Source organism: Oncorhynchus keta, chromosome 23, assembly GCF_023373465.1.
Source record: "Oncorhynchus keta strain PuntledgeMale-10-30-2019 chromosome 23, Oket_V2, whole genome shotgun sequence".
Classification (NCBI taxonomy): Eukaryota; Metazoa; Chordata; class Actinopteri; order Salmoniformes; family Salmonidae; genus Oncorhynchus; species Oncorhynchus keta.
The window spans coordinates 24,136,742-24,149,089 of NC_068443.1; the positions used below are offsets into that span (position 1 = coordinate 24,136,742).

The following is a 12,348-nucleotide window of genomic DNA, read 5'->3' on the forward strand; positions in this document are numbered from 1 at the left end:
AGCTGAAGAATGTCCCTTTTGGCTACATCTCCAACAAAACATGAGGGGTCTTGGCTGGAGACTCTGGCTGTTGTTGAGGGTCTGTCTTGGGTAACTGTTTGGGTGTCTGTTTCTTTCTCTGGTCATATTGCTGTTGGCATTCTCTGTCCTTCTCAAACTGCTGTCCCAAGCGAACCAGTCCATCGACAGTGGTGACTCGTTCTCGGAGTTGACTGGCTAGTAGTGGGTTGATGTTCTTCAAGATCAATTTAATGACCTCTTCCTCCTCAATGCCAGGTTTCCACCTTCTGCACAGGGAGTGGTAACCGTATGCAAAGTCACGGATACTCTCTTTCTCTCCTTGTACTCGATTTCTGACTCTGTCTGCCAATTCATCTGTGTAGTCCTCAGATAGAAATGCAGAGGAAAACTTGGCCTCAAAGTCAGCCCAGGAGGTAGTGGTGAGACGTGCCACATCCCACCAGTCTCGAGCTGTCCCATGCAACACATTCCTCAATGTGGCAAGGAGTTCTTCGTCAGCCAGGGGATTGAGGGCAAGAAAGTCACGACATCTTTCTAGATACATTAGCGGATCAGGACTGTCATCTTTTTCCCAAAGGTGGGAAATTGCAATTTAATGGGCATCGCCCCCACATGACGTCTACTCAAATAACCATGAACAAACGAGCTAGGAGGGATTGAGGAAGTAGAGGGGGAGGGCGTTATCGGACAATGAAAATGAACACCAGGATGCATGGTGGATTGCATCCTGCAAGGGGTGGCTGCAGCATGGCCTGGTCTTGGCTGTTCAGAGGTGCCAGCTTGGCCCTCAGTGGTCTGAACTGAAGTGGACACCAGGGAAACTCTGTGTAAGGAGTTGTGCCTAATGGAGGCCATGTCCACAGACACGTCATCCAACATTTTAACACAATTAGAGAGCTCTGTCTGCAAGTGGTCTACAGTGTTAACCATGGGAGAAAAAACAGAATTAACGTCCTTGAGGACCTCAGTGTGGTGATGTTGCAGGCGCCATTGGAGAGTGGCAGTGAGTTGGTTTCGTTGGTAGTCAAACTGCCTGTCCATGGCACCAGTCATTTCCCGTCTTCCACTCTCACTGAGCTCTGTCAGCGTGTGGGTTAGAGTGCTCAGTGAGTTTCTGAATTCCATGGCACTCTGTTGTTGCTCTTCCCTCAGACATTTGAATTTATGGTGGATAAGAGTTTGGAGATGTTGTTGAGTCCAACGAATATCAAGGATGTCACCTTGAAGTTGTAAGACTACAACCTCTGGAGATAAACCAGACAATGGAGGAAGGTTGGGTGTCAGAGGGAGGACTAGCTCAGTACTTCCACACAGATCCATGTCAATAAGTGAGTAACTGGTTAGACCTCCTGTGGCCTGTGGCTCAGGCCGAGCATTCAGATTCCCAGGGCTCTGGCCCAAATCAACTCCATTATCTCCATTCACATTATGATTTGTATTGTCAGCTTGATGGTCAGAATGGCCCTGTGTATTCCCATTGACAGGTATGACATGGATGAGCACATTATCTTGGGGTGAATCCATTGTTTTAATTCCACACAAAATATTTGCTTTGGTTAGTTCTCAATGTTGAGCTGTCCCATCTGGGGTGCCATTTTTTATGTAACGGTTTTGACTTGAGGTTATTATTTATAGGGGTGCCAGGTAGGTTGTGCCTACCAGAGAAAACATTGGTTTCTCCTTTTAGTTTGGGTGGGAATGAGTCCCATCTGGTCCGTCAAGTCTACACCAATACAAAGGACGTATGTAAAAGTCAGGATGGAAATAAACTTTTCATAAACCCTTAAAACATTGAAAAGAACTTCAAAAACAACTATATTCTGTTGCGTGGGTTGTATTATCAACAACAATGATTACACACACACATATAATAATATCACAATGAGTTCTGGTTCCTCCAGAAATGTCCTGTACCTCGGGCCTAAAAAGAGTCCTGCCCGGTAAAGGAGTTCAGTGAACTCAAGTGACTTTTGTCACGCGATGTTTGTCCGTTCATTCCGTGTAGCGTAAACCCAGTATTAAACATACAATCAATATAACAATTACTTTACCACAGAACTTTAAAGCGGATCAACTCTTAATTAAGTCCTCAACTACCACTAACTACACAAATCACAGTATACATCACATCCAAACAAATGAAATACCGTATACAAAAAGGTGGTAGTCAGTCGGTCAGTCAGACAATCCAATCCGCCAATAGATCTCCAGCGGAGAAAGGCCACGAAGAACGGAGTGGTGTAGTCCAGGGACACGAAGAGTGGATCCGATCCTGGGTAAACTCTCTTAGGCTACAAAACACACGTTTAACGGCAACAAAACAAACGGAATAGAGAAGCTTCGGAACTGAGGGTTGAACACATCCTCATGCACGTCTCCATCACAACCCCACTTTCGCGCAGCTGATGCTGGCTATTTAATTGGGAATTAAAGGGAAAGCGCCCTATTGGAAGGAGCTGCACTGAGACGGTTCAGAAAAATTCAGGGCCGTCACAAGGGCAATGTCCCCAATCATTGGGATATTTTTTTAGACCAAAGGAAAGGGTGCCTCCTACTGGCCTTCCAACACCACTTCCAGCAGAAACTGGTCTCCCATCCAGGGACCAACCCTACTTAGCTTCAGAAGCAAGCCAGCAGTGGGATGCAAGGTGGTATGCTGCTGGCAATACATCTGTATATGTCTGTCTGCCACATATGTTTTTGCACTGAATGCAATGTATTGACTCAAGCATCATGTCTCCTGATGCACCACCGACTGACATTTGATACCAGGCTGCCTTCTCCCTGAGACTCTGGAAGGAGAGGCGCCACCGCCAGCCGGGCCACTGTCTATTTTCATATAGTTTAACGTTCAAAAATAGAGCAGCGACGATTCCACCGAGACTAGCCAATGTGGGCAAAGAATAACAGAGTTGGATTATCACCATGTTCAAGTAGAAGGACTATGAATTACCATTCTATTTATTCCAGAAAAAAATGAGATCAATCTATATCTTGATTTAGGAGTTGATATAAAAAGTCAAAACATGTTGGTTTACTATTGTGTTTTTTATACAGTACTGGAAGTATATTTCATACTCACATTTTAAGAAGAAATAATATATCCAGAAATTGCCATATTTAATAATAATAATAATAATAATGTGGGTGCCTACATTTGTCCCATTTCACATGTGCCTTGCTCAAGACGTGTGAATTGGAAATGTGTTTTTTCCCATATTCCACTCAGAGTAGGGTCACGGCCAGGGTCTCCACAATTACAGTTAATTGCCTTGCTCAAGGGCACATCAAATTTTTCACCTTGTTGGCTCTGGGAGTCAAACTAGCGCCCTTTCGGTTACTGGCCCAACGCTCTAACCGCGAGGCTATTTCTCATATCCTCACTGTATTTTTGTTGTTAAATTGTATTCCTACAATCTATTCACAAATGTATAATGCTCCAAGAAAACAGCAATTTCTGCAGTCTTAGTTACCCGCCCATTTGCCTGGCTACTGCTTCACTCAACACACTAATCCTCTCTACTTTAGGCGTTTTATGCGACTGAAACGAGAGCCCCCTGTCTAAAACCTGAGGGACACCAGTCATAAATACCTCAGCTGTCAGCAGCCCTGTATGTAGGTGCTGTGTTAATTACAAAATGAATGCTGTTTTTACTGTCCAGATAAACATGGGGTCAGAGTGATGTCTACCTTACTGCACTTGTTACAAAATGGATGCTGTTGATACTGTACTACTATTGAATCAGTAGAGGATTCATTTAACTGCTCGGATAAGAAACATTTATTCTGACCGAGTCCGACTGATATTCCATGATTAATAATCCACCTTTTTCCAATACATTTGAATATTTGGGAGAAAAAGCAGATTCCGCTCTTCATTTCTCCGGTCACATTATTTGACATTAGGAAGCTTACAATAGTTCCCCAGAACGGTTGAAACAGTCATGTGTTTGTAAATAGCACAACAGGAGAAAGCTGGAGCAGGAGAGTCCAGTTGTGTACTGACAGGGGTCATGTTTATTGATCATTTATTGAATATCAAGTTCTTTGCTTCAATAGAGTGATCAAGGAAGTGCAACTATAGTTTTGCTACACAGAAAATACATTAGTGCAACATGTTCTGCAGAAAATAGCTTAATTGTCGTCATCAGATGACAACAGAAGTGCAACACTATTTGGCTGGCAGCCACACAAGTAAATTACCTTGCAAAGAAAAAGCAAGGTCTTTTTTCAGAAAAAAATGCATGGGCATCATATTTCTAATCTTTATCATAGAAAGAATGTAGCCAGATAAATTTCCAATTGTTTTGTTTAAAAGTGAATCTGGCATTTTACCGGAGAAACGTAGGCTGGCTACAGTGAGAAAAGTAGGCTGGCTACAGTGAGAAAAGTAGGCTAGCTACAGTGAGAAAAGTAGCAGCAAAACGTAGCTACATATATATAAGTCAGAGCTCTGTCTGCTGATAGAATGCCCGTTTGTGAATTGTCAGCCGAGTGGAAAAGTGCAACTGAAGCACAAAATGTGTCTGATGCGGAGCACACATTTACAATAAGCATTTCAGATCTGCGTTTACAAAACGCAGCAGGATATTTATACATTTGATCTTTTTCCTGCGCGAAAAACAAAGATTTCTGCGTTAATGAACCCCCTAACTTGAACTTGCTCGTTATGTAAGTGGCCGAAATAATAAGGTGACGGGGCATGATATTGTGTTAGCTTTCTGCAGTATATATGCATGGTTTTCAAGGGAAGCCATGTTGACCAAGAAGAAACATACCAATAATGTGTCCTTCGTCACTGTGTTTTATAAAAGTCCTTCAATTTGCAAGAGTCTGAAAACAGTGTCCCCCTGTCTCAGTATGTGTAGTCAATCTATCTGATGCGGTCTGGTCAAAAAGACAATGACATTGTTGCTGCTCGTGGCATTCACACCAATCACATCAGAAGCCAAAAGTAATTGACAGAAAAAACTTGAATTGCTGCATCTCGTTGTGTCATTGTCCTCCTCAGCTAGCTAGCTAGCTAACCAAAATAGTCCCTAAACTAAATTAGCCATGGATGAAGATTTGGATTTGGACTTGTGGTTTTACTTAATTCTCTGTACTTGCCAATAATAGTAACAGTGATTCTGATCCAACTATAAATTCATACATTGTGCCCCTGGCCTGAGAGGATGGAAGCTAGATGTAGTATGCTAATGTTAATTAGCTAGCCTGGTGGATCATGAAAAGGAAGTTGGGCTAGCGGGCAAGTGTTTTAGCTAGGTAGCCTAGGGAAACAAAAACTAAAAGCGTGTTTAGGCAACAAGAAAAATAATGGAATTGCCATCTCTCCACAAGTAGGGCGGGTCAACACGTTTTCTACTGGCATGCGTACACATCAGTGCCAGGGACAGCCGCATCATATTTAGCTTACGTTGTTTGGACTAAATAGTTTATGGTATCTTTTAGTTGTCACTGTATTAGACTAAGCATAGGCATATTAGATGATGTTGAAATAATGCTTGAATAGCAGAAACGGCACTTGTTGTCTTTGTGACTTGCGGTAACTCTATGGTTCTAAATCCATAGTTGTTTAGTGGAAACATTCACTTGCTTGACCATGAATATGTTTTGTGGACTTCACCAGACAGATGTTGCTCTCCGGTTTTGTAATGAAACAAAAAGGTGTGGTTAAATGTATTCTGCCACTGTTTTGTTATTGTCTCAACCTTAGGCCTGTACACACACACGTTCAAAAGTTTGGTCACTTAGAAATGTCCTTGTTTTTGAAAGATAAAGCACATTTTCTGTCCATTAAAATAACATCAAATTGATCAGAAATACAGTGTCGACATTGTTAATGTTGTAAATGACTATTGTAGCTGGAAACGGGAGATTTTTGTTTTGAATTTTACCCCCTTTTCTCCCCAATTTCATGGTATCCAATTGTTACTAGTTACTATCTTGTCTCATCGCTACAACACCCGTACGGGCTCGGGAGAGACGAAGGTCGAAAGCCATGCGTCCTCCAAAACACAACCCAACCAAGCCGCACTGCTTCTTTAACACAGCGCGCATCCAACCCGGAAGCCAGCCGCATCAATGTGTCAGGGGAAACACTGTGCACCTGGCGCACCAGCGCCACAGGAGTCGCTGGTGCGCGATTAGACAAGGATATCCCTACCGGCCAAACCCTCCCTAACCCGGACGACGCTAGGCCAATTGTGTTACCCCACAGACCTCCCGGTCGCGGCCGGCTGCAACAGAGCCTGGGCGCGAAACAAGAGTCTTTGGTGGCACAGCTCGCACTGCAATGAAAGGCCCATATTTATTTTATGGAATATCTACATAGGCGTACATAGGACCATTATCAGCAACCATCACTCCTGTGTTCCAATGGCACATTGTGTTACCTAATCCAAGTTTATACTCTGGTTAGAGACAGTTTACGCTGTTCTGTGAAGGGAGTAGTACACAGCGTTGTACCAGATCTTCAGTTTCTTGGCAATTTCTCACATGGAATAGCCTTCATTTCTCAGAACAAGAACAGACTGATGAGTTTCAATAGAAAGTATTTTGTTTCTGGCCATTTTGAGCCTGTAATCAAACCCACAAATGTTGATGCTCCAGATACTCAACTAGTCTAAAGGTCAGTTGTATTGCTTTTTTAATGAGAACTACAGTTTTCGGCTGTGCTAACATAATTGCAAAAAGTGTTTTCTAATAATCAATTAGCCTTTGAAAATGATAAACTTGGATTAGCTAACACAACATTCCATTGGAACACAGGAGTGATGGTTGCTGATAGGCGTACAGAGGCCCACTGTGTAGATATTCCATTACCCCCCCCCCCCCAAATAGCCATTTCCAGCAACAATAGTCATTAACAATGTCTAAACTGTATTTCTGATCAATTTGATGTTATTTTAAAATGGACACATTTGTTGCTTTTCTTTCAAAATCAAGGACATTTCTAATTGACCCAAACTTTTGAAAGGTAGTGTGTGATCGCTATATATATATATATATATATATATATATATATATATATATATATATACACACACACCGGATACAGAGCAAACAACGCAATTATCACAACACATTAGGTTTTAATATACCTTTTTCTACCCATGGCTAGTCTTCGCTGGTGATTTTACCCACACACCACTACTGGTTTTCTGCCTCGTTTGAGAAGTCAAAAGCCTTTGGATGAGTTATCTATACAGCTGCCACTGCAGCTTGATTTCCTTGCGTTTTTTTTTCTCCTCTCCGTTCAACATGCACTATCTTAGGGCTTGTGGCCCATCATATACTATGCAGTTACACACTTTTATAGACACTTGAAGTAGTGTGATCATGCGAACCCAGACATTACCAGGCAGACATGGTGGCTCGGACTGGCGTCTTCCTGCCGCTAGCAGGTCCTGCTCCTTCCGCTTCTTACTCCTCCTCAGGCTGCCGAACCTCTTCATGGACACCAGCGGGTTAAAGCGATGGTTTCAACACCCAATATGAACCATGACCATCTGGGACGAGTCAACTGTAGAACACCTCTACCCAAAAGTGTAATGAAATAGCTACTCTGTCTGATCCATGTTAATAAATAGAATAAAACTAATGTGTTAAAGATTACAAGATCTGTGCCAAAATTAAATTACCCGGAGAAGGGTCTTTCCCTACCAGTCAGGAGCTTATTGAAAGTCTCATGAGCAAGGCTACTCTTCCAGCTCTGGATGCCGTTGTGTTAGTCTTCTGGAAAGAGCTGAACCTTTCCTAGCAGGATGTGCTTTGGATTGGAGGGCCCTCTTCAGTCAATGGGCTATCTTAGATGAAGGTCTTTGTTCTCCTGAGTAGATATGTTCTTCTGGTTAAGAGATGCCTCTTCTCCTTCCCATTGATGTGCCATCTGTCATTTAGACATGGTTGGTCTTCATGCTTGCATTTCTTGGAAAGTTAAGGATCTCTTCTGATATTTTCTTATTTCTGTAAACTCATTCATTAAAATGTCTCAGTGAGTCCAGAAAGCTCTCAGGGTATTGGTGTCTGTGGCAGCTCACAAGCAGGGAAAGAAAGATAGGACGTGTGGAAATTGTGTGTGAGACTAGGTCCAACACTCCCAAGTGATGATGCACAGCGTAGCACAGTTTAACACAGCACACACAGGCCCTCTTCCTCTCACTCTGCTGAATTTCACTCTGCTCCTCCTCTCTTTCCGCTCTGTTTTGGTTGGACTGTCTCTCGCTCTGCTCTATTTTGCTCCCCTCTCTGCAGAGCTCTAGTAGTGGCGTCAGGTGCAGCTGTGGGTGGCGTCTAAAATAGTACGCATTTCAGCAGCCTATAAAAAGGAGGCCAGCCTGGGAGGGACACACAAAGTGATTGGCTAAGTGTCTGCGCCCCCCTCAACCCCAACGAACACGTTCAAATCACCACTCACATCTGTCTCGGTCTTCACGTGTACATACTCATAACACTATATCTAAATCAGGGACGGGCTACTGGCATCCTACAAGCCCCCCTTTTGTAGGCCCGCGGATCTATTTCACAAAAAAAAAAAAGTTACAATAATAGAATACATGAGGTGTTATTTCGAAATGTTGTTGTGCATCAGCAGTCACTCAATTTGTCCATGTCAGCTAAATTGTTTTAGATTGGTAAGCAGTGGTGGAATAAGTATGCAACTGTCATACTTGAGTAAAAGTAAAGATACCAGATGGCACCATTTTCTTGTTTTTTTTTTATTGACAGAAAGCCAAAGCATGTGTGTGTTTAATGAGTCCGCCAGATCAGAGGCAGTAGGAATGACCGGGGATGTTCGGTTGATAAGTGAGTGAATTGTACTATTGTCCTGTTCTGCTAAGCATTCAAAATGTAACAAGTACTTTTGGTTTCAAGGGAAATGTATGGAGTAAAGTACAATATTTTCTTAAGGAATGTAGAAGTAAAAGTAGTCAAATAAATAGTAAAGTACAGATACCCCCCCAAAAAACAACTTAAGTAGAACTTTAAAGTATTTTTACACCAAGTTAGCATAGCTATGTAAACGTTGTAAGCAATGTTGAAATACCGGCCGGGGGTGGGCCCATTGATCATCAACTATCATATAAAAAAAACACAGCAAACATTTGCCTCCACCCTTTGGCAAAACATGTACAATTGCAGCAAACTTGCTTTAAAACTGCAAAATTTTCTCTACACCATGGCACAATGTGCACAATTGACTGAAATTGAAAACAGCGTTGTTGTTTTTTTTAAACCTTCACTGTCCCCCCCATGATAAATTCTGATTTATTTGTGACCCCCATCAAAGTTGCTCATCCCTGGTCTATATAAAAACAAAAGGTGTCATAATAGTGCCTTCAGAAAGTATTCATACCGCTTGACTTACTTCACATTTTGTTGCTACAGCCTGAATTTAAATAGACGTTTCTCACCCATCTACACACAATACCCCATAATGACAAGGTGAAAACAGACATTTTTGCCAATTCTATTGAAAGTTAAATACAGAAATATCTCATTTACTTTAGTACTTACAATAGTTTGTGGAAGCACCTTTGGAAGTGATTACAGCTGTGAGTCTTTCTGGATAAGTCTAAGAGCTTTCCACACCTAGATTGTGAAACATTTGTACATTATTATTTTCACAATTCTTTAAGCTCTGTCAAATTAGTTGTTGATCATTGCCGGACAACCCTTTTTCCAAGTCTTGCCATAGATTTAAGTCAAAACTGTAACTTGGCCACTCAGGATCATTCACTGTCTTCTTGGTAAGCAACTACAGCGTAGATTTGGCCTTGTGTTTTAGGTTATTGTCTTGCTGAAAGGTGAATTCATCTCCCCATAACTAGAAAGCAGACTGAAGCAGGTTTTCCTTCAGGATTTTGCCTGTGCTTAGCTCCATTCCATTTAGATTTTTTTTTTTTTTTATCTGAAAAACTCCCCAGTCTTTCACAATGACAAGCATACCCATACATGATGCAGCCACCACTATGCTTGAAAATATAGTGGTACTCGGTGATGTGTTGTATTGGATGTGCCCTAAACATCAATTTTGTTCTGAATACAAAAGTGTTATTTGCTTTGCCACATTTTTTGCAGGATTACTTTAGAGTCTTGTTGCAAACAAAATGATTGAGTATTTGTAGTCTGTTCAGGCTTCCTTCCTTTTCACTCTGTCAATTAGGTTAGTATTGTGGAGTAACTAAAATGTTGATCCATCCTTAGTGAAATCCCAGAGCAGTTTCCAAGTGAATTAGGAAGGACGCCTGTATCCCTGTAGTGACTGGGTGTATTGATACACCATCCAAAGTGTAATTAACAACTTCACCATCACCATTTTTTTTACCCATCTACCAATAGGTGCCCTCTGGTCTTTGTGGTTGAATCTGTGTTTGAAATTCACTGCTCGACAGAAAGACCTTGAATGTGGAGAGTACAGAGAGGAGGTAGTCAATCAAAATAATCATGTTAAAAACTTTTATTGAGTCCATGCAACTTAAGTGACCTGTTAAGCACATCTTTATTCCTGAACTTATTTAGGCCATAGCAAAATGGTTGAATACATAGACTCAAAACAATCCACATTTTCATTTATGATCAATTTGTTAAGGAAAAATTAAAAACAATTCTACTTTGACATTATGAGGTATTGTGTGTAGGCTAGTGACAAACACCCAAACGTAATACATTTTCATTTCAGGCTGTAATACAACATGTGGAAAAAGTAAAGGGGTGTGAATACTTTGAAGGCTCTGTGTGTACTTCTAGTGGAACATTCTGTCTCACAGAGTGACAGCTAGGTCAGTTCACTGTCCCAGTACTGTAGCGAACTCAGGAAGACTGACCTTTAAAAAGTGCTGATCCCAGCCCCAGATCACCTCAACCATCCTCAGCTGACTGAAGGGACGCCCCAAGGTCTTTCCCTGGTCTGGCCTGGCGCCAGTGGAGTCATCTGATCAGATGGGTGCCACACACCCTGTGATGACCCAGTTAGTTATGACTGACTGGCTTCTACACTACCCCAGATCCATTAAAATGGTTATGCAACTGATCAGCCCGAACAAGTCAAACAGTTTAGCAGAGCATGAATGTGGAGATTTAGTCAAGTGTTAACTTTGACCTGCTCCTATGACACCTCAATTGTTTTTACGCTGGGGAGGGGGGAGAAAAAGTACAAATAGCTTATTATATTATAAAACCCAAAAGACAGTAGATGCCATGCATTTAAGCCCCTGTAGAAAATATAGAATTCTTGACATCCAAGCCCCAAACTATTTCTTATAAAGTGATGAAAGAGAGCAAGAAATTAACAGGGCATAGCACACTCTTGTGACAACTGATGCTCGATTACAACAATAGTTTAAATACACCATGAACCTTCAAGAGTCGTGGCCCCAGTCACTGTATGAGTTTCAGTACTGTTGGTGACCCATATTAATCTTCAGGAGAAAACAGAGCTTGCCCCAAGCTAAGGCCTGGCCCCAAATGGCATTTTCCATTATAAGCTGCCAAACAAGACTTCATAGGAACTGGGAAGAATGGGTGAACACCAGCCAGGGAAAGTGACTCTTTTAGGGGTTTTACCAAAGTATTTCTATGCACAACAGACTGATTTTAATTAGACCATTAACTATACAAGTACTGAGACTGAAGAGCTAAAGTCCTTCGGTTAACTCTGCACTCGGCCATTTGACAAGGAAGCTACTCTCTACTACTCAACAAATCACTTCCAACCAGTCATTATTTTGGTAACTTGAAACCTAGTCATAAAGGCTACATAACACTGTCATAATCATAACACTGGTTTAAACAGTCATGACTGTTCAATTATTTTTAAATTGACAGTTTCCTTTAGTACTGTAGCTGTCGTCCAAGACCTTTCTAATGTTTTAAAGAGTAAATACTAATCAACATTACTACCAGGGTTGCGTGTTGACTCTTAACTCTGGTGGTGACATGCAATAGTATCATTCACAATGTAAGTTTGTCCTAATAATTCATAATTCTATGGAGATTAGCTAGAAAACATGTGCTTGGACTAGTTCAATGAATCCCAGAGGCCAGCAAGACAATATGACATTCTGGCTTTAGAGGCCACCCATGAAAGTAAGAAAACATAAGCTAAACAAAGCCCTCTATGTTGTCACTTTTTCTTTTAACCCCAAGAGGAAGTTGTTGACACTGATTAGAGTCTAAATAAGGAAGGAAGCACATCTGTCTGCAGTCCTTGAATAATACTGTATGGCCCTCTAAGATTAAGACCCAGAATGGTCTTGGTCATGATGGGTCACTGAGCTCTCAGGACATGGCAATAAGATGGTGAGGTTTGCATTGTTTTTGCTT

The 12,348-nt window shown here is 41.6% G+C and overlaps 1 protein-coding gene across 9 annotated transcripts in view; it reads right to left on the reverse strand.

The window, feature by feature from the left end:
- The window catches only part of LOC118402032 (5'-AMP-activated protein kinase subunit gamma-2-like), a 43,657-nt gene that overhangs the window by 20,564 nt on the left and 10,745 nt on the right, over nucleotides 1-12,348 (reverse strand). Inside the window, exon 1 of one of the 9 annotated variants that reach the window (XM_035799855.2) lies at nucleotides 7,382-8,272. The exons of 7 other annotated variants lie outside the window; for them this stretch is intronic. In XM_035799855.2, coding sequence (XP_035655748.1) covers nucleotides 7,382-7,478 — 97 coding nt within the window. In that variant the 5' untranslated portion in view covers nucleotides 7,479-8,272. Of the gene's footprint in view, nucleotides 1-2,168; nucleotides 2,487-7,381; nucleotides 8,273-12,348 lie in introns of those variants that run through there. One more of the 9 variants, XM_052476896.1, reaches the window with a different exon arrangement.